This window comes from Erithacus rubecula (genome assembly GCF_903797595.1).
Source record: "Erithacus rubecula genome assembly, chromosome: 4".
In the NCBI taxonomy this organism is placed as follows: Eukaryota; Metazoa; Chordata; class Aves; order Passeriformes; family Muscicapidae; genus Erithacus; species Erithacus rubecula.
Window position 1 is genome coordinate 29,720,409 of NC_136686.1, and position 22,197 is coordinate 29,742,605.

A 22,197-nucleotide genomic window follows, 5' to 3' on the forward strand; every position below is an offset into this window, starting at 1 on the left:
AGTGCAGCACAACTCTCTGTCAGTAAGCCCTGAAACTGTTTGGTCATTTGTACTGGATAAAAGGCACATTACAGGCTTGAAAGGCTGATTTTCTATTTGTTGCAACATGTTCTGATTGTGTGGGCCTGCTGGTAAATCTAAAAGATTTTTCCTGATGGGTAGGGTGGACATCAATTTGAGCTAGAACTTCTATGGGAAAGCTCTCAAGAGTTTCTGAGTCTCTGCAGGACTCATTATATTGTGTCCAGTGCTACTGTTCTGTCCTGGCTTTTGGGAATAAAAAGGAGTCATGCCAGACTCATGTGGTGCCATTTCTTCATCCTCTCAGCTGGGGGATATGGCTCTTAGTGACAACGCAAGCCTTTGCTTGAGCAGTTTGATCAGCCGACTGGCAGAAATCAGCCACACAGAAGATGAGTACAAGGAGCTAATCCAGCACACTCTCCTGGAGTCTGTGAGAAGGGGTCTGAAGAGTAAGACTGAGGTAAGGCAGTGGAATCTGATTAAACATTTCCAGCTATCCTCAGGGTAATGAGACATTTTTTGGATGAGTTCTCAAAGTCCCCTGCTGGGATAAGAAGTGCAAGTACCCACTATAAACTTACCCTTCATTTTAAACCTTGTAAAATTCTAAAAAAATTATAGAAGTTATACTGTGTATCTCTTGTGTTGTTCAGCTTTTCTCAGTTATAACTCGTTCTTTGGAGGGGAGACTTTAATTTCTATGCAGTCCATAACTGGTGCATTTCTTGTTACCAAGAATTAGGAAGTTTGATTGAGACACTTGTAAAAGACAGCACTGCTGTTTTCAGGAGTGTGTAGCAGCCTTGCCAAGGGATACTTAACATCCATTGCTTACTATTTGTAGAGCATCCAGCAGGACTACACATCACTGCTTTCCTGCCTCATTCAGACATTCCCAACAAATCCTGAATTCCAGGATTTGGTCCAGCTGACAAACCGCCATGATCCTGACATGGACTTCTTTGAGAACATGAAACACATGCAGGTAAAAGACAGCAGGCATTTCTTAGTGCCTCTCCCACCCTGCCAAGTAAAATCACCTTGCTGTGGGGGTATGTTTTGCAAAGCATCTGTGTGTTGTCTGCAGAGAAATTGGACCTGTGTCATTACATACTGTTCTTATATATAACATCAGATACTGTTATTATACATTAGATACTGTTATATTAGATACTGTTATTATATATAAAAACAGGGATATGGACATCATCAGGAGTGACTGGGAATCAAAGTCATGTTTCTATCTAGAAGTGTCTTGGATTTATGATAGCCCACTGTCAGTAGTATCCTGAAGATCCCTCTGACACAGGCATGAAATGGGTCTTTTTTTTTCTGGCCTGTTCCCTGCTGGTCTCAGTCTGGAGGCTTTGCAGCCCCTTCCTATTCACAAACCTTTGCAATATAAATGTTACACAAAGCCTAGTCTCCTGTTTTTTTCTTGCAGTATGAAAATACATTTCTTGTGCTTTCAGAGATGTAATCTGAGAGAGTCTTTGCTGTATCTGTAGTTATATGCAAAGTTGTAAGTTTTTCACTTGTAATTTTCTCTGGTCTTTGCATCTCTCTGCTGTTTGCAGTTGCCTCCCTTGTCTGAAGATAGCACAGTCTTATGATTGTGAATCCATAATGCTATTGACTTGGAATAACTGTTGAGGCAGAAAGCTAGTGAAAGCCCAGAGGTTTAAGGAAAAAGGCATGACTTGGAAATCACTTGGTAATATGTTTATGCCATTGCCTAAAACTGGGACATTTTCAGAACTGCTGGATGTAGGTGCTCTCTCGTGCTAGCTGTGACTGAAGCAACACCTCACTCACTGTCTCCCATGTCTGACTCAGATCCACAGGAGGGCACGAGCTCTGAGGAAACTGGCAAAGCAGCTGACTGAAGAAAAGCTTGTGCTGTCTTCTAAATCCCTTCAGAACTACATCATGCCTTACGCTACAACTGCCATTTTCAGTGAAAAAATGCTTAAGGTAGGCTTTTTTAATTTAATGCATCCACTTGAATATTTTCACCTTTCTTATAAACCATTTTCCTTAAAAACCTAACTGCTTTAGACAGCTGATATATTTGTGAAGTTAGTATCTCCACTGTAGACAAAAGTGCTGTGCTGGTTTTGTTGGCAGAAAGAGGGTTTGGAAAGTGCAGGTGCAGTCTGAGCCCAATCCTATATCTGCTAAACTTGTCCTGCCTCTCTAAATTTGATCTCTTGACTGTTTGGGTTAGGGGTTTTTGTTTTGTTATTTCACATCTTATATGGGTTTATAGTTGATCAGCATAGCCCAGCAATGTGCCATGTTGTTGGATGCCTTGACTGTTCTTGTTCTTAGTTCTTAACACAAGTGAGCCCATGGGTTTCAGTATGTGAGAAAAGTTAAATATGTGCAGAAAACTTTGGAGGAAGTGGGTCTGGAGATCTGCTTGATGGACTGTGATTTTTTTCTTTTTTTCCTAACTTGATGCTCAGGAGGTCTAAAAATACTGAATCCCAAGCATCTCCACTAGACAGACAATACTTCTTTGAGTAAAAGATGTTTTAGACACACAACCATTGTGAATTCTAACAGCAACTGAATTTCTCTTTTTTGAGCAGCATGAAAATATGGTGACAGCCTCAGTTGAAGTTGTTGGAGCTGTCTGCAGGCATCTTTCATGGTCAGCATATTTGTACCACTTAAAGCATTTCATCCATGTCTTGCAAACAGGACAGATCGGTACGAAGCTGGGAGTCAGGTGGGTACCGTGAGCAATGCTGCTCTAGGTTTCTCCAAAGACTGCTTAGGCACAATTCAGTGTTTTTAGGAGCATCACATGGATTTTAACTTCTTCCCTGAGATGATTGCTGACTTTGAGGTGGATTTAAGCAAGTGAAGGTGAGCATGGCTTGCTGCCTGCTACTATGATGTTCTAAGTTATTACTTTCCTACACCATGTGTCATTGAATGCTTGGCAGCAGTTCTGTTAGGCTGTCTCTGCTCCTGGGACACCTCCATTGCTCCAGTGACACTCTGTGAGGTTTCACAATGAGCTAGGTCATAGAATGCAGGTAGTTTAAAAGTAACCAGTTTTTATTTTCTGGAGTTTTTCAGGATAAACATCCTTACTGTGCAATGTCACTAAGTCTGATGTTTTCCAGAAAGTGCTTGTAAGATTTTTCTGTTGTGTTTGTATGTGCATCCTCTTCTTTTTGTGCAGAGGGCTGATCTTTCTTCATGTTTTCCTTCTGCAGCTTGTTAGAGACAGTGCTGGAAGCCTTTCACTTTGACCATAAAACCCTTGAAAAGCAGCTTGTGACTATTGACAGCCAAGGTGAGCTCTTTGTGTTTGCTTGTAAAAACACTACCTCAAACTACTCAAGTGCAGCTAAACAAAGTTTTGTGTTTCACTCTTGACATCAGCTACTTCTATCTTTTTAAGATGGGCATACTGGAAACTAGAGCTGACTTGCCTCCTCAGGAGCAGTGCAGATTATCCTTCGGTGTGTTGACAAAGTCAGGAGAGTATAGAGAATCATCTCCACATTACCACTCTATCAAAACAGCCCAGAACCTGTGTGGTTTTTAAGGCCTGCACCCAGCCATGTGGCTGCTGACACACCTGAGTTTTTTCTCTTTGATGTTGGCTGCTCTCATGGTTCTCTGTAGCCAAGATGTCCTCACATTGCTTCCCTCGCCATTTCACGGGGCCAAGTCGTATCTTCAGCTTCTTCACTGTTGTGGTTACCTATGTTGGGACCTTTGGGTGAAGGAGATCTCACAACTGTGCTTTTCAGTACTCTTGCCTTGTGAAATTCTTAATTTTAAGTGAATGGCAGTTCTCTGCAGTTCAGGCACATTGACATTTGCTAAGCTGGCTACAGGATTCAGACACAGAGTGACACAGTCTTTGCTTTAAATCTTGCCCTGAGAGGTGGTTATCAGAAACCAGCAAGCCAAAGCTTCTTTACCCAGTAGAAGGAGCCTGATGCTTATTGGTGATTTGCTGTGACTGGTGATAGGTAGGAGCATTTTCTAGAACCAAGCTGTCACAAGAGTCTCAATTAAAGGCTCATGTTTTGTGTTCTTGTGTATTTATATGTGCTTTTGGCAATTACTTGATAGAAGCTGCTGCCATGGACCTTGAGCCAGTGGTGGAGGCTGAAGAAGCCATGGAGTTGGAGCAGAGTGAAGGGGAAGAGGAGGAAGTTGAAGAAAAAAATGGGAAGAATCTGTCTGAGAAGCCAGTAGAACCTGAGCAAGCAGCTGAGCCTTCTGAAAATGCTGAACAAGTGCCCAAACCTGTTTCGTTCTTACCCCGAAATAAAGAGGAGCTTCAGTGTCTGATCAAACACATTCAAGAAACAGTTACAGTCAACATCTTGCCTAAATTGCACAGATGTATTGTTGCAAAGGTGAGGAGTTGACATTTGAATGGTCTTCTGTAGGCTGCTACTTTAAGGATTGGGATACCACTTCAGAGCCCGTGAAAATGCAACACATTAAAAAAATAGATGCAACTGAGAGAGACCATCTGAAAGCACAAAAAAGGCTTCATGCCCTTTGCTGAGTCATGGAGATTGCTGTCAGACCCTGGTCAGTGTGGATGTGGTGACCTAACTTCCCTGCTAAGAACGGTCTCAAACTACACAAGTGAAATGATTCACTTTGTCCAACCTCTTGAAGAGTTTTCAGCCACTTGCTAGCACCAGCCTAGTTTCTGTTTTAAAAACACAGGGATTTATCTCAGCTGTCCTTTAGCTGTCTGGGTTTTTCCTGCAGTCATCAGAGGGTAGCAGCTTGCCATACTGGCCTCTTCTAGGGTTTGCTGAGAAAAAGGAGGATTTGTTTCTGTATATTAAAAGTGCATTGTGTCTTTTCTCTCTTAAAAAGGTTAAAAGAGACGAAGAGCACAAGCTTGTGAAATCCAATGTTGTGAATGATGATGAGGTAGTTCGTGTTCCATTAGCTTTTGCAATGGTCAGAATGATGCAGTGTCTTCCCCAGGAAGTGATGGAAGCTAACCTGCCAAGGTAAATCCCAGTGAGGCTCCTTAAATCCCAGTGGGGCTGTTCATTGTGCAGGGAACGAGTGCAGGCACCTTTCTCAAACTGTGGTTACGTACATGGCTAAAGTCAAGAGGGACATCCTAAAAGACCTTAAATACTTCTTTGGAAATTCCTGTTCCTAGTGACATGCACCTCTGCACCTCAGCATCTGATTTCTCTAAATCCTTACCTAAGAGCAGAGCTGTGAATCAAGGTGCTGTGGCAGAGCTGGTTGTCCTGGGGGAAGAATAATGTACAGAAAGAAAGGAGAATCAGTAAAACATCCTGAAGGACAGTAGGTGTGTGTGTGTGTGTGTGTGTGTATAAAACCTCTCTGTGAGGCTGGCTGTGAGTACAACTGTGGTTGTGAAACAAGCCTGAAAAGCAGCCTCTTTGGCAGTGTAATTAGTTCTGCTCTGCTTGGAGATGACCAAAGCTGTCTGTGTTTGTTTCCAGCATTCTTCTGAAAGTCTGCACATTTCTGAGAAACAGATTTCAGGAGATACGGGATGTTGCCCGTAACACCCTCATTAAAATCATGGAAGTGTTGGGAGTGCACTACCTTCTGTATATCTTAAAGGAGATGCGGTCTGCGCTCATCCATGGCTACCAGGTAATTCTGAAATTCTTCCTCTTCTGCTTTCTGTAGGCTTTTTTTAGTGTGTTGGGAGGACAATCCAAAGGGAAGTTGCTATTGAAATTGTTTTGCACTGATAGCTTGGTATAATGCAAGTAAATACTGTTGCTAATGCCTACATCAATCTTTATTATGCCATGCCAAGTGTCAAGGCTCTGTACCCTCAAAGAACTGAAGAGTCTAAGTCATTTTCCTAGTGAAGAGTTGAGATATGAAGGGGAAGGACAAATTTCTTGTTCCAGTAAGATTAGAGGAAATCTCTCAGTAAAGTCATGAGGGCTAAGCAGTATCTGAGGAGAGTTGCCACAGAGACTGCACAGACAGTGTGTGGTGATGCTAATTGAAGGCTTGCTTCCTAGATCCAGAGCCAAGGCTCTGACTTTTAATTCATCTTTCTTCTTTTGAGTTAAGAATCATTTTTCATATGAATTACCACAGTGCAGTAGCATGAGCTTCTAACTGCTGTAACAATGAAAGCACCAATTAGAGCAGCCTAAATATATCAGTAAGAGCACTGGGGAGAGAGATGATTCCAGCCCTCTTGCCAGTACATGGTGGGACAGGGATCCTTTTCCCATTGCCACTATATGGATTCTCATCCTCCCAGTGTTTTTTTTTTTTCCTATAATGAGAGCTCAAATGTAGTGTGTGACTTGTGATGTCCCTGGTATGGGAGTGTTCCCATCTAGTATGATTAAGGAGGTCAGTGCAGAAGTTTGGAAGCATGATCTGTTCTCTTTTTCTCTAGCTCCATGTGCTGACTTTCACTGTGAACCTGTTACTGAAGGGCCTTACTACCAGGCTCAGTGCTGGTGATTTGGACCCCTGCTTAGATATCCTGATTGAGGTAAAAGCTATTCAAGACTGAAAGAAAAAGCATCATGAAGAACTTGGGGCATATTCTGGGAGGGTATGGTTTTGTGTAGGTTGTCTCTGACTTGGTGGCAAACCAGACAGTTGTGTGTGTACTGCCAAGGGAGGAGGCATCAGTAGAGCCACTTGTAGAGGGGAGTCAAGGGAAGAGAGAAGTCAAGTATCTCTGGGGCTGTATCCTGAGCCCTGCATTCTGAGAAGAGATGGAGTCAAGATTAAGACACCTAACTGGGTTTTGCTGCACTCTTAAGTGGCTGAGCAAGCAGCAGACATCTGCTCATTGCAGTCCACGCAGCCCAGGAGCTCAGGTGGCCACACAGAGCGAGTATATTGGGATGGATTGATCTGACTGCAGTCCCATTCCTTGTAACACAACACCACAGCAGGGTGTGAGGACAGTGTTCTCATCTGCTGTGCCTAAACTGGCATGTTCTAGGATAGACATGATTTGTAGGAAACCTGGAGAATTGTTTTTTCTGAGTGGGGAAAAATAGTGTTGTTCGGTTGCTACTAGAGGAAACTGCTTCTCTCATTCGCTTTTCTTGCCTTTTTTCCAAAGATTTTCAACCAAGAGTTGTTTGGGAACATAGCTGAAGAGAAAGAAGTGAAGGGAATTGTCTCCAAGATCATGGAAGCGCGCAAAAACAAAAGTTACGATTCCTATGAAATTCTTGGGAAGTTCATAGGAAGGGGCCAGGTGACAAAACTCATTCTGCCACTGAAAGAGGTATGAAAAGTCAGCCAGAATATCTCTTATTAACTTTGAGCACTCTCAATTCTATAAAGTGATTCTAGAACTGCTGGGTGGCTACTTTGAAATCACCTATGGAATCTTGCTTTGGCTTCCCATTTTTCTTTGGGAAAGCAGTGTGAGACCAGCTCATAAAGTGAAGCTTTACTCTTGATGTCCAGGGCAGGGAGTAGCATTCTGAGAAGCTTTTAACTGCTGCTACAATGGAAATATACCACTTGGAGTTCTCCATGCACTCTCAGCCCACTCTTTTTTCCTCTGACACTTAGAAGTTGTACAGGGCTGCTCTGTGGTTTAGTCTCTTGTGCATGAAGGCAGTGTCAACAAAATGTATCCATGGTCTATCCATGTGCAGTAATTGCCTTTTCAAAGATGCAGATTTTAGCAGAGTACAAGCTCACACAGGAATGGAACCCTGGTTTGCTCATTAGCTCTTGTGTCCTGGTGGCAACAGGTGAACTGGCTGGAGGCTGACAAGAGGCTGGAGATGAAGGGAGGGATGTTGGTGCAGAGCTGAGGCAATTGGTTGCTGTTCACATAAAGAGCTGGGGAGTATGACAGCATGATGAGAGAGAAATTGCTCTAGTTTTTCCCATGACTTCTGAGCACAGATAACAGCTAATTGCCATCAGGCTGTCCTCTTAAATTCTGATGGTTTTACCTTTGCAGACTCTGGAGAGCACTACGAGCTTGAAGATAGTCCGGAAGGTGCATGAAGCACTGCGTCACATCATGGCAGGGCTGATCTTCAACTCAGACATGAATGCAGAATCCCTCCTCCTCCTCAGTCATGGTCTCATCAGTGAAAATTTGCCTCTGCTTACTGAGAAGGCCAAGTGAGTTCCAGGATGTTCAGATGGTTTGTTTGCAAGAAGTGGCAGTTCTCAAATCCAACTGATCAAATACATGAAAGTTTCCTTGGTTTCATCTCCCTTTTGTTTTTAATGTAGCTGAATAATTTGGGCTGTCAGAGGGCAGGGAGAAATATTGGTAATGCAAGTTATTTGTTGAACTCATGGGAGTCTACTCTTGCAAGTGCTCAGGACCTTCAGCAAGGCTTTTTCACTGTCTGCTGAGTTGATAACATGCATTTGGATGTTAGGATGAAGGGACAAAGAGCAGTGTGTACAAGCAAACATTTCCATGGGGCCAGGAAAAAGGAAAAGCATGGGCTTTCACTTATCACTTTGCTGATGGGGCAGAAGATGAGGAGAGCCATCAGATTTTGTCTCCATCTGGTGATGTCACTGCTCCAAGCTGGGTTTGGGTGTCCTGCATTTACTGTTACATAGGCTGGCCTTCCCTATGATCTGACAGCTGTTTGCACATTTCTTGGAGCAGTGTTTTTAAGCCATCAGTAATGGAAGGAAATATCAGTTAAGAAGAGCAGTGGGCAGTGGCAGGAGGTGTATTTGCTTGAAGGAACTTCCAATGTTAATTGTCCACTGAGAAAAAAGTGAGGATGCTATACAAATGATTATGTGTTTATTATCTCTGGAATAGTGGCATTGTTCTCAAGTCTGAGTCCCATCTGTCAGGCTGCTTTCAAATTGGTTTTATTTCATTGTGGTCCCTCTGTGACCTGCTTTTGCTTACTGTGTGGGAAGCAGCTGAACACAGTTCAGATCTTTTTACTCCCAACAGCAGGATTGTTGTGGAGAGGGTTGATACCTGAATATTTTCCAAACATGCACTGCTTTTCAGGAAAAAAGCTCCCCCTCCTCCAGATCCTCGGCTGCAACCAGAGAGCTGCCTGCTGCTCCAGCCCACTCCCACAAGAGGAGGGCAGAAAGCACGTGTCAGCAGCAGGACTAACACATATATCCTGGTTGATTCAGGACTTCGGGTAAGATCTCCTCAGACAAAAAACTTTGCATTCAAAATTCTGTTAAGAGTATGCAAAGGAAAGTATTCTGCATGTATTGTTTTAATTAGCCGTGGCTTCATTTTGTATATTGTAACTCCAGTGGTGCCTCTTAGAGAGCTATATGAAAAGTGCTCAGCCTGTTGAAGTATTTGAGTGGGATATGGCATAAATTCTCCTATACCCTGAAACAGTGGTGGGACCTTACTTTACTCTTTTGTGTTCTGACTTTGAGATGAATGTCCTGATTTTTCTATGACAGCTACTGCACATGAGCCTGAAGAGATCCAAAGTAAATTCTTCTGAGGAACATGCTTTGGAAATGTTAGACCCTTTTGTTCAGCTGCTTATAGACTGCTTGAAATCTATGGATGTCAAGGTACAGTTCTGAGCTGAAGTCTGTCTGTTCTGTCTGCTGTAGTAAGAAGAGTTCTGCCCACAAATGTTGTCTTGCAAGGGAAGAGAAAGACACCAGTTTTTCAGACCTGCTTTAACAGCTGTGCAGATTAGGTTGTTTGAGGACATGTAATCCCAAGGGAGACTTGTGGCTGATGGAGGACTGAATGCTCTGCTCCATGTTGCAGCTTTAACTGCGGGCTAGTTCTCCTAGAAAATGTTTACAGGAGTTTACAGACTATCTGTGAGGATATTCATGAGATCCTGTAGCTGCTGGGAGCAGTGTTGTCAAAACTGTGGTTTCTTTTGATCCAACTTCAAAGTCTTTATTCCTAGCACTGTAGGCAGCCACTTTTTGGGATAGGTTTTGGTTTGAGTAAGTCTAGAGAATCTGTTAAAATTTGAGTTTCCCAAGAGTGGAAGGCATATTTCATACCTATCAGATACTTGGAGCAGGGCTTTCCATGTCTTGAAGGCAGCTCTGCTTCAGAAAGCATTCTTGCCATCTACTGAAACAATTCTCTGTTAATTTCTTCACCTGGTAAAATCAAAGTTATAAAATGTTAGAATCACAGATAGTGCTTTTAGAACTGAGAAAACCTTTGTGTTACCTATGAATGGTTTGAAAGAGGTTGGGTTGGTTAGCTAATTGCCTTTTACCACAGTTGTACAGAGCCTGACCATGTCCATAAAAGAATGAGAAGAGTTCTCAGTGTCACTGTACCCATATGATGTCCTTTGGCTCTTTCTTCCAGGTGATAACTGGTGCTCTGCAGTCCTTGGTGTGGATTTTAAAGTTCCCTTTGCCTTCTGTCAGTACAAATATGGAGTCACTGATCAAGCAGCTTTTCCTCTTGCTGAAAGAATTTGCCAAGACAGGGATAGCCAAAGGCCAGAATTTCCACCTGGTTGTGAGCTGTTTCAAAGTAAGTCTGCCCTGCTCATCTCTGCTTTAGGATTAGCTTTCTAGAATGAGGTTCTTCTAGCTACAGATCCCTCCTGCAGTTGTCCCTGGAGAGGTAGTCTGAAGATCACAAGCTAGTTCGGAATATGTGGCCTTACTGATTCTTTCCCAACTACAAACTTAAAGATAGTTGCTCCCTAAAAATGCACAGCTTGGATCTGAAGAAATGTCTTTGTAGAAACATGTTGCCTTCTTTCCTCATTGTAGTAGTATCTTGTTCCTGAGTAAATCCTGGTAGCTGAAGTGAGACGTGGGAAGGGGGCAATTCACTTGATCAATTTTGTCTTGAAATTGCCATCTGGAAGGTGTTGGACACATATTCTGGAGCAGCAGTTTGTCTTTTCAAGCTGAAGTGGTATAAATCAAGTTAGACTTTGGCATGGACCTTTATTTTATGGCTCTGCATGTGTATTGACAATGTGCAATTTGATTTTGTAGTGTGTAACAATACTTGTGAAGAATACAAAGAGTCAGATAACAAGCAAACAGCTCCAAGTGTTGCTTGGCTTTGCTGAAGAAGACATTTATGATTCATCACGCCAAGCCACTGCCTTTGGCCTTCTCAAGGTATTTTTGTGTAGCAGCTGTGGGTGTTCTGTGAGCCACTAGAATAGCAATGGTTCTGCTTCCTGGTAAAAGTCTGTACATTCTCACATCAGGAACAGGCTACAGAGCTCTGTTAAAGTTCTCTGTTCTAAGAGAGGAAAAATTAACAAAGCTTTACTGTTCGACTTGCTATCACTGTTTAAAATTTTTTGGGAGGCTGTTTTATGCACAGTGCTCAAGAGGATGTATTTAAATCTGAGTGTGTTTTTGCTAAAGAATCAACATCTCTGATCATTACACCAGGTATTGCCCTGTGTTGTGCAAGAGAAACAGGTATAGATGTGTAAGTCATCCTTTCTTTTTCTTTTTTCCTTTGACTTGCTCTGTGTGTGAAAAAGTCAGTGTTAGGATACCACCTGAGACCAATGTCCTCATTGTAGTACTGCATCTCACACTGTGTAAGCAAAATGATGTGACTGGAGCTGTGATTTCACATTTTCAGGCTATTTTATCCAGGAAGCTGATTGTCCCTGAAATTGATGATGTGCTGCAGAAGGTTGCCCAGCTGGCCATCACGGGTCAGAGTGAGCCAGTGCGAGTCCAGTGCAGGCAGGTTGGTGGAGTGAAGAGTCTCTCACTTTATTTACAGCTGTCTAACAGGCTGGAGCGCTTGGTGTGGCCATCCTGTCTCTCACAGACATGTGCCTTGGCCCTGCTGAACCCTGAACTCCATTTCCCCTTCTTTACTGATCTTTATTCCCCTTGTTATCTGCCTTCAGTTCTTGAGACTGGTGCATAACAGAGTCACAGATTCCTTGCCTATAGTGAGACTGTGGCATGCCTTCACAGAACTGTAGACTTGTTTAGGCTGGAAAGTTTTTTCAAGGTTATTGAATCTAATCCTTAACCCAGCACTTCCCTGTCCACCACTAAGCTGTGTCCCTGAGTGGCACATCTGTGCTTCTTTTAAATGCCTCCAATCTGTTTTAAATAGTCTACCACTTCCCAAGGCAGCCATTTCCAGTGTTGACCACCCTTTCAGTGTAGAATTTTTTCCTAATATCCAATCTAAACTTCCCCTGGCACAACTTGAGGCCATTTCCTCTTGTCTTGTCACTTGTCAGATGGGAAAAGAGACCAACCCCTACCTGGCTACAGCCACCTTTCAGAAAGTTGTAGAGAGTGATGAGGTCTCCCTGAGCCTCCTCTTCTCCAGACCAAACAACCCCAATTCCCTCAGCTGCTCTTTGTAGGACTTATGCTCCAGCCCCTTCTCCTGCTGCTCCAGAAGCCCAAAACTGAACACAGTACCTGAGGTACTTGGCAACCTCACCAGTGCCAAGTACAGGAGAGCTGCTTAGCAGCAGTGACATCCTCCTCTGGAGGCTTCAAAGCCTGTGTAACTACACTTTGCTCTTTATTAACCCCCAGGGTAAGCGATTTTGCCACAAATCCATGTTTCCCTCTACTGCTAAGGTAAAGCCACCCAAAAGACAGAACTGATTACTTTGTCTCAAGCATTGGGATATAGGTGCAGTCCCAGCACGAAATGCAGCTTTCATAGTTACAGGATGGATTTTGAGGGATGCAGGATCTCTTCTGTGCAAATCACAGTAGTATTGTAAAAATCCTGTTCTAGGAGCAGAGCTTGGCAGCAGTTGTTGACCCTTGGTGTAACAGGAACAGGATGAAAGGGATGATTCTCATAAGCTTGCTGGTCCATCACTAAATTTTCTTCATAACCTTTTTACAAGCTTACCTGAGTGTTTATTTTAACTCCTCTCTGTATTGTTTTTTCTTTCCAGATTTACTTAAAATACATTCTGGATTACCCCCTTGGTGACAAACTGAAACCGAATTTGGATTTCATGCTCGCACAACTGGAGTGAGTTTATATTCCTAACTTCTCTGTGAGAACAGAGCTTTGTTTTTAAATACTACTCTAGTGTGCCAGAAAGCTCTTTGTAATGAACAGAAAGCATGGCTGAAGTCTTCATTTTCCTACTTGTAAAACACTTAACTTTTCCCAAGATGGGATGTTTGATGAAGAAAATCCGTTTTTCTAACGCCTATTTCACAGCCAATTTCATTCTTTATCTCTTTGTAAACAAAGGTTCTGTTGTTTGCTAAGTAGCTAACCACCTCCACTGGTTGTGAATCATCATTAAGTCACCCTAGGACACAGATGAAGTGGAGTATCCGGGAGGAATAAGCGAAGGTGCATTTCTAGGGCACTGCTATCCCATGGCAGTGTCTCAAGTGCAGTTGAAGGCACAGTTAAGACAATGGTACTGATTCCACAGGAGTGTTGTGCCTCCAGCCTCCTCCTGAGCTTCACCTCTCCCTTGCTCAAAGTGACAGCACTTTGCTGGGCTCCCCAGCACAGTGTGGCTGTGCTGATTCAAGTGGGCTGGAACCCTTCATGGCCTGTCCATGTGCCTGTGCTCATTCTCTGACAGACAGAGCTGATGGGCCTGATGCTTCTCTTGTCCACAGTATCTGGCCAGATCTGGTAGCTGTTGTGGAAAGATCCTTATCAGTGCATGCTTCTGGAATTGGTTGTTTTTGTAAATTGTTTGCAACTTCATAGGAGGGTTAACTCATCTCTAACAGTTAATCCTTTTTCTTCTCAGGTATGAGTATGAAACTGGGAGGGAGTCTGCACTGGAGATGATTGCTTACCTCCTTGACATGTTCCCACAGGTAACCAGCACCCCCTGGTGTTCCAAGAATCAAACAGTTATTGTGATTTGCAGTAACAGCATTTTCTGAGCAGTTTATTTTGGAAGCACTGCTAGTTCCTATTACCTCTTATCATGAGCAGAACATTCACTTATCTCCAAAGAGCTTGGCTTTGCTCCAAAAGAGAAATGACATGCTGAAAAGACTGCAGTATTTCTTTGCCTAATGTGCCCTGTTTGCAAGTAAAATAAAGCTGTGTCAGCTGGAGTTTGGATAAAGTCAATTGTGATTTATGCTAGGAAGAAACACAAACAGTTTAGGAAATGGGTAGAAATAAAAAGTGGAGTCTAAACTTTTCTCACTGTAAGGATTTTTCAATATTCATGACAGATTTGTTGACTGAGCTGGTATGTTCTATATGGTTGGCCTGACTGGAGAGGATGGCTTCTCAGTGGGGTGGATCAAAATGAAAGCTAAAAAACAACTGTGTGTATCACATATGCTAAAGATTAAGCTGCCTTGAAGCTCTGCAGCTGGAGCTTAACTGTGGGTTCAGGACACTGGGAGAAGTGCAATCAAGCAATTTGGGAGGAAGAGAAATTCTGCACAGTAAGCTGTGCTTCAGGATTGTCTGATGATTTAATATTTCAGATTGGTTCCTAGGAACTCTTCAAAGTGGCAAAGAGCTGCAATGTGTGGGAGAAGGACACACTGATTGAGTGATTGCTGCAATGCTGAGAACTTTAGCCTGTTTCAGTGATAGTTGGGCATGAAAATGCCCTTTAAGCTTTCACACTCACTGTGCTGACCCAGGGATATGGTAATAAGTCAGAGTCTGAGCAGGGCTGGGGCTGCTGTACATTCCCTGTATGCTCCCAACAACAGGGTCATCCTATTTTAGCAGTTCAGCTGCCTTGACATGAATCCCACTCAGGGCTAACACTGCTCCTGAATATAGTGCAGCAAATACCCCCTTTTTTCTCTTTAAATGCCAGAAGCTCCTTGGGTATTTGTGGTTGATAATGGTTGTTTCTTTCTAGGATCTCCTGCACAAATACTGTGGGCTGTTTTTTCTCTCTCTTTGTATGATGATGATAAATGATGACTCAGCCAAATGCAAAAAGATGGCGGCTTTGACGTGCAAGTCTCTTCTCCGTAAGATCAGCAATGAAAAACAAGATCTGCTGTTTTCTCTGGTCACAGAGTGGTTTCACAGCAAAAAGGTACTCTTTGGTCTTTTCACTGACCAGGTCTGAACTCTGCTGGAGGGCTGAGTAAGGCAAGTGAGAGATTGCTAGTACCAGATCTGGTGGGTTGCTGGACAGCTTCACAAAGCTGCACAAATATAGAGACCTGTCAGCCAACAGACTCTTCCCAGCTGCATTTTGTGGCTAACCATTCCACTTTTGGCTCAGGTATTTCACAGTGTAGTCTTTGCTCAGGTTAGAGGTTTGAGCAAATTCCTTAAAGCCCTTCTGATCCCAGCATTTTGTGCTGACTTTCTCTCAGACATGCTTCATGCTGTTGCTGGCAACTAGTAGGTAGCAAACACAGTTTTCCAGATCTGCTGTTTGATCTGGGTGCTTGGGTGATCAGCTGTCCTCTAGTTGAACCCAGGTTCTGTCCCTCTACACTAGTAGAGTTAGCATTCCTAAACACTTCGTGGTTTCCATCCTAATATGTTCAGTTTTGGTTTGTAACTGTAAGCTGCCTGTGGCATTGTGAATAGTTGCAAAGCAGCTCCAGATATCTGCAGCTGGGAGCTGGGCTGGAAAAGGTCTTTTGGCATTTGGTTTTAGGGTGCATTCCCAGGGATAACTTGTGCTGCCAGGCATTTTTATACCTCCCTGGCAGCATTTCCTTTTTCAATATACTCTGAAAAACAGCTTATCTTAAGGTGCTATTGCTGCAGGCAGAAAGTAAGGGTTGCTACCAGCTCTTGAACTTGTGAACTGCAGGATTTGATTATCAGAGTTAACAGGGGGATTATTTTTTGTGTGTCAGAGCTCACACAGGAGGCTGGCTGCCCAGGCATGTGGTTTGTTTGTTGAAGTGGATGGAGTAATGTTTGAACGGCGGCTTGCAGCAGTCCTCACTTTGATTGAAAAAGAAATCAACCCAAGTAAATTTGAAAATGTAAGTAACTTTTCGCCATGCATGAACCTTGAGGAAAGAGAATTAAGAAAATGGAAAAAGGGAAGAAGTATAGGAGAGATTTAACAGTTGGACTTAGTGTTCAGGACTCAGGAAAGACACAAAACATACACATTTGTTCTGAAGAGGACCTCACTGACCTAGAACCTTATTTTTTTGCCTGTAAGCCCAAATTTGTTGTCATATGTCACAGCACAAGAGGAAAAGAAGCCTTGCAAAGCCACCTGGCCTGAGCCTGCAGCCATTCAGTGTAACCTTGCAATGTGGTAAACGTGTCTGCCAGCTGCAGAGGATTGTGTAAGCATTGCATATCAGCAGTGCATGGCTTGTGACTGCCTGCTTGGTCCAGTGTTATCTACAGCTTTAACTTTCAAAGGGGTTCCCTTCCTGTACTTCAGGACCATGGCTTTGTTGTATGGAAAATATTTTTAGTGCACATGATTAACTCAGAATAACAAGGCTGCCTCAGATTCCACCTGGCATGTGATAATCCCAAAGGGATCCCAGTCACTGTGCCTGGGGAGTGGCCATGAATGTTTGCTGATGTTCAGCATGCTGCCCTTGCACAAGAGAGAAAAGAATCTCAGGATCTGTAAATTGGCAAGAGATGAAAATAAAATACCTGCAGTGAGGAGAAATTTGGTGTAATGACACCCTGTGCTGTGATATGTACTGACAATTTACATCAAGCCAGCTGGTGGTTGCAGGCAGGGCGAGGCCCACAGGCAGCATACACAGTGTTGTCATAACAACTCAGGGCTTCCCAGGTGATACAGGCAAATCTGCACTCAGCTGGGCTCTAATGATAAGAATCAAGTCCACACAAATACAGACATAATGTGTGTAATTGCTTGCATTTAGAAACCCAGCAGTTTGTTATAATAATGTCTGTAAGAAAAACAAGTATTATTCTTACAATCTCCTGCAGATATTGTCTCCAAAGGAAATGCTTCAGTGGAGGTGCTTCTGTTTTGTTTTTTTTATATGGGGAATTGGGTAAAAGTCTTCTGTTTTTTTGAATGGTTGATCTGAAATTTATCTAGTGAGGATTAATCAACACTGTCCTCAGGTTCTCATAAGTATCTCTCTTGACTTGCTGATTTTATTAGATAACTGAAGAGGAAGAGGAGAAGGCTGCAGATAGGCTGCTATTCAGTTTTCTTGTGCTGGTAAAAAAGCTAATCACAGAGTGCAACTTGATTCAATTAATCAAGAACAGTGATGTTGTGAGCAGTATCTGGGGTAAGTATCATTAAGGAATTATTACAGCTGGCTGTGTTACAAGAAAGATTCTTTGTGTGCCTTGTGGTTTTCACACGCTAATGTAAATGACTGGACTTTATTATACAAGGTTTCCATTCTACAAAATGCTAACATGCAGCAGTTACTGGGCAATGAAAGATAAGCTGCTAATGAAAAGGTTACATGGTTGAGGGAAACAACACACCCTCTGTCTCAGTTGCTGGGAAGTATTTTCTATTACCCCCAGAGCAAATAGTTGGAAACTATTGCAAGTTTCACCATAATTACATTCTCTTGGAGGAAAATATTGAGCTCTCCTGAGAAGATGGGATTTCCTTGATCACACATACCAACCAGAAAATAATGACACATGCTAATAATGCTCTAAATACTGTGTGTCTGGAAGACCTGGAAGTTACTTGATTCAAGAAATTTCCCTGTGAGATTATAGCAGATAACCATTGTTATCTTGGATTTTGATGATGGGCTTGGACAGAGGTGAGGCAGGATGGCAGCTCCATTTCTTCTCTGAAGTATCCTCAGCCTCTCTCCAGGGGTTTGATTTTACCATCAGCAGCAGGACTAGCTGACACAAATCTTACAGCAGCCAGTCCCCAGACATCATGGGCAGATGAGCTGTGGCACTGAGTCCCTGAGGGGACCATAGTTGTTGCAGAAACATGACTTGCCTGATCACTGAGGGGATATTTGGATACCTGTAGGTTTTTGCTGCTCTCTGCTTTGGTTGGATTGAGTTGCTAGAAAGCCTTTTATTATGTTCTGAGCGGATGAGCACAGTTTATTTCATTCAACTTTTTATTGCAGCATATGCTATAGTAATTGTTGGGAGTGACCTGGGTCTGGTTTTGCTCTCAGTGGACCATCTCCTTTGGTGAAAGAGGTTTTCTTTTCCCCAGATCATGTCCAGTCTCACCTGTGGTATCCTCATAGCTGGGTCTGGCTGACAGCCACTGAGATCTTTGGCTTGTTGTTTGCATCCTATAAGCCAGAAGATCTTGTCAACAAATGGAAGGAAAGAAAGTCAGGGAAGAAAAAAAAGACACCAGCAGGGCTGTCTGCATCCATAGTCTTCTTGACTGCTGAACTGGACAAAAAGGTAATGATGTCTGTACTACTCATTCACTCTGCTAATGCCCATTCTTTGACTGGGACATAAAACTAGTTCATAATTTGGCATGCACATTTCTTTTAGTCACTTGTCTGCTGTCTAATTCTAATCACTTACAGCATTTGAGGAGTTGTCTCTGCTGCTGGGAGGGGGCTTCCCTGGGGTCTTATTCTCAGCAGCACAAAAATACCCTCCCAGATTGTAAGATGCTGGCAGAAGTTATGTTGAACTGATCCTTTGGTCTCCCCTGGAAACTGCCTTTGATGACTGCAAAATAGTGCCTTGAGTCTCTGCTACCAGCTCCCTTCAATGGAGTGATTCCTTTCTCCTCCATTTCCCAGATGAAGGAACTCGCGTTTGCATTCTGCCATCAGCTGCAGTCCAAGTTCCTGGATGAGTCTCTGAGTGAGCAGGTAAGAGCAGGAGCCTGTCTGGAGCTGCAGGAGGGCACAGAGCAGGCCTTGGCACATGAGAGATACTGTGTCCTAGTCAGGACAGCACTGCTGCTGTCTGGTGGTGGTGTCTTAGGGCAGATACACAGTTCAGGGCTAGCTGCTCTCTGCTTCAGGCATCTGAAGAGCCTCTTGGGGGCCCAGAAAGTCCCCACTGTGGTGTCAGCCTTCTAAGGGGTGGCAGGGACAGAAAGGCAGAGCACTTTGCAGGGCAGGACTGGGATCTCTGCCATTGCAGACTCCTGTGTTGGCAAGTTCCTCTGTCTGATCAAATCTTGACTCTTACATGCTCTGGTGCTAACAGAGGCAACCTACAGTGACTGACTCCTCTGTTTCCACACTTCAGGTTATAAAGAATTTACTTTTTGTGGCCAAAGTTGTTTACTTGCTAGCCCCTGCCTCAGAAGAAGGTAAAGAGGCAGATGGAGAACTCGGGTGTGAAGTGGAAGAGCAGGAGGTCTCAGAGGATGAGAAAGATACTTCTGCTCCAGGAGAGGAAGAAAGAGAGGATGCACAAGAAAAAGGCCAGCCAGCCACACTGCTGTGGTTAATGAAGAAGCTCTCTGTCATGGTGAAGAGAGAAGCAGCATATTCCCCTAAGGTCCCTTTAAAGGTAAGAACAGTATTAGTCCCACTGCTTTTGATGAGGAGGGCACTTCTACAGGATAGTGTTACTCTGGCTCTTTGCTTTCAGGGGACAAGGTGCAGAGGGTGCTGTGAGCTGGCACTGAAGCGAGGATTAGTAGGTGCTGAAGAAACAAGCCTTTCATTTTGGAGTTCTCAGGAAAGGCTTGTGCCAGTCTGGTTCTTGCTGATGCTTCCAGCCTCCTGGGGGGTGGTGGAAGAGTGGTAAACCCCAAGGCACCAAGATGAAGGGGACAGAGCAGTGCCTTTGAATGCCCAAGAGTGCTAAGCTCATTCAGGCAGGGGAATGGCAGTGTGGAGTAACTTGCTAGAAGGGGAGGGGATGTGTGGGAGAGTATCACAAATGCTGTGGTTCCCCATGGTGCAGAGCTTCAGCTGCCTCATTTGAGGACAGTGAGAACAAGCCTGTTGTTCAAAGTGTCAAAAACTGCCAACCCAGTCCCAGCTCACACAACAGGGGTTTGTGTCTCTAAAAGCTGTACTTGGATGCAGTAAGACCTTGAAAGAGCAGTGAGTTTGTGACTCAGGTGTCTAGAACAATACCTGCTGTGTTGAACAGTGATGCACGGCCCTCAGGTAGCAGTTCAGTTAAGAAGTTTCCTTCCAGCTTTCCTTACTTCATGTCCCACACACTTCTTTTCAGAGAAGCTGCATCTTTAAGTTCCTGGGAGCAATCTCAGTGGATCTGGGGCAAGATAGAATCAAGCCCTACCTTCCAACAATTCTCACCCCTCTATACAGGGAGCTGAACAGCACCTATGCAGAGCAAGGTAAGAGATTTCCCTCACAAAGAGGAATGTGCATCACAGCTATGCCCCAGTACAAACAGTACCTGCCATTCCTTTTGTCTATTGAGACATTCATTCTGTAATCAGTGAACTTCACCTGCTTGCTGTCTAACCAAAATACCAGGAAGAGAGGAGACTGTATGTCAGCTGAAATAGAAACCTGCAAGTTTGGAATGAAGTTAGGCATGCTCCTGTGACCAAGTGGGTAAAGCTTGAGCATGTGGTGTAGTGGGAAAAGTGCAGTACTCAAGGGGGGGCTCTTGGTGGCAAGACTTACAGAGTACTTGCTGAGAGGAACTTGGAAGAACTGTTTGAGAGACTGAGGGAAGTATTTGCTCTGCTTTCAGTTTTCACTTAGCACCTCTTTGTACCCTTTTTTCACTCCAGTATCTTTTTTTCCCCAGTGATTGTACTTAATATGTTGCCACTAACTAGTGATTCCAACAATTAAGCCAGCCTTTGTTTTACCTATCAAGGATGTTGACTGACAAGGTTAGAATCATCTTTATTTCCAACCAAGCCTATTTCACTCAAAGCCTAGTCACTATATGAAAGCCACCTTTGAGATGATCTTGCCCTTCTAAAAAAATTTTTGCTTCCCAGAGACATTTTTTTCATTTGCTGGTTGAAAAGCCACTCTGTGGGAAAGTTGGTGAAGCACCAGCAGATTTCACAGGCACCAGTACAGGAAAGGTTTATTGGTGCAGCCATCCTTTATTAAAGAAAGAGGAATTCATATTGTGCTCTTGGGTTTCATTGCATATGCTGAAAAGATTAAGTCAATTTTGTTTTAATAGATCCAACACTGAAGAACCTTTCCCAAGAAATCATAGAACTTCTCAAGAAATTAGTGGGGCTGGAGGCCTTTTCGCTGGCCTTTTCTGCTGTGCAGAAACAGGCCAACCAGAAAAGAGCAATGAGGAAAAAGCAGAGGGCTCTGCAGGTAAGATTCCACTTTCTCTTGAGAGAAAAAGAAATAGGACTTCTTTAAAGGCTTGAGAGCTGCCCAGGAAGAGGAGTTTGAGGAAGAACTTCATCCTTCATTAGGAGATTTTCATCAATTCCTTTACAAAACTTGGAAGAAGCTGTGTATGATCAGGCCCTTGCACAGGTTCTGGCTGACAGGGATGGTCTCCTGCTTACCTGAAGGACAAAGCAGCCTGAATACCCCCAGTTTTGAGGAACCCAGCAACACCCATGTATTATCCTGGCAGCCAGCAGTTTGTTAGGAAGTTCATGATGTTCACAGGGACTGCTGTTAGTTGTCAATAAACTAACAATGTACTGGTTTTCTTTAGACTGTAGCAAATCCTGACATTGCTGCAAGGAGGAAGCTGAAGAGACATAAGAATAAAGCAGAAACCAGGAAGAGAAAAATAGAATCCCTGCGCCCTATGTACAAGGCCAAGAGACATCGAAGTAATGCACTGAAAGATTTGGCAATGGTGGAATGAAAAGGACTTTGCTTCCTGGGGGATTAATTTATGGAAAGTAATACCAAGCTAAAAAACTAATTACTGTTTTAGAAAGTACTTGCATATTTCAATTGTATTTATTTTTTTATGTCCTTTTTCATCTAGGATCTTAAATAAAAACTTCTAAATTTTTTCCAAACCTGTATATTTACCAGAGCATGTACAGTTGAATGGGCAATAGCTATGATATTTCATATTAAATTTTACTTCATTTGTAAGAAATGGGTTCTGTGATGACTGCATTCCTGCTTGTGAACTGGTCCTGGAGAAAAAAGTCTGCCTCTTGCCTTTGATTTGGCCTTCAGTTTCTGCAGCTATACTGAGCTACTCACCTGCCACTTCTGGCTAAGAACAGGAACAATAGCTCATACAGGTGGAAGTTAAATTGAAGTTACTGCCCTGGCACATCAGTAGTGTGTGCTGAAGACACTGATTTGCCTTTCAGACACCCACTGAATGCCATGTTGGCAGCCAGAGATGTGCTGTCTTGCTGTACTTCACTGTAACACTGTGTCTGCACTGAAGGGTTACCAAGTAGAACAATACCAGCT

At 43.3% G+C, this 22,197-nt stretch overlaps 1 protein-coding gene across 1 annotated transcript in view; it reads left to right on the forward strand.

Moving 5' to 3' along the window:
• UTP20 (UTP20 small subunit processome component) overlaps positions 1-21,868 on the forward strand; it is a 62,548-nt gene extending 40,680 nt beyond the window's left edge. The window contains exons 36-62 of the mRNA XM_079303547.1: positions 329-484; positions 869-1,009; positions 1,861-1,998; positions 2,619-2,758; positions 3,255-3,334; positions 4,126-4,415; positions 4,894-5,033; positions 5,505-5,661; positions 6,434-6,532; positions 7,118-7,285; positions 7,979-8,145; positions 9,014-9,155; positions 9,436-9,552; positions 10,325-10,495; positions 10,972-11,100; positions 11,582-11,692; positions 12,885-12,964; positions 13,713-13,782; positions 14,802-14,984; positions 15,766-15,897; positions 17,025-17,157; positions 18,075-18,274; positions 18,628-18,699; positions 19,085-19,351; positions 20,027-20,153; positions 20,969-21,114; positions 21,470-21,868. Coding sequence (XP_079159673.1) covers positions 329-484; positions 869-1,009; positions 1,861-1,998; positions 2,619-2,758; positions 3,255-3,334; positions 4,126-4,415; positions 4,894-5,033; positions 5,505-5,661; positions 6,434-6,532; positions 7,118-7,285; positions 7,979-8,145; positions 9,014-9,155; positions 9,436-9,552; positions 10,325-10,495; positions 10,972-11,100; positions 11,582-11,692; positions 12,885-12,964; positions 13,713-13,782; positions 14,802-14,984; positions 15,766-15,897; positions 17,025-17,157; positions 18,075-18,274; positions 18,628-18,699; positions 19,085-19,351; positions 20,027-20,153; positions 20,969-21,114; positions 21,470-21,625 — 3,912 coding nt within the window. The 3' untranslated portion in view covers positions 21,626-21,868. The remainder of the gene's footprint in view (positions 1-328; positions 485-868; positions 1,010-1,860; positions 1,999-2,618; positions 2,759-3,254; positions 3,335-4,125; positions 4,416-4,893; positions 5,034-5,504; positions 5,662-6,433; positions 6,533-7,117; positions 7,286-7,978; positions 8,146-9,013; positions 9,156-9,435; positions 9,553-10,324; positions 10,496-10,971; positions 11,101-11,581; positions 11,693-12,884; positions 12,965-13,712; positions 13,783-14,801; positions 14,985-15,765; positions 15,898-17,024; positions 17,158-18,074; positions 18,275-18,627; positions 18,700-19,084; positions 19,352-20,026; positions 20,154-20,968; positions 21,115-21,469) is intronic.
• The last annotated feature ends 329 nt before the right edge of the window (positions 21,869-22,197 follow it).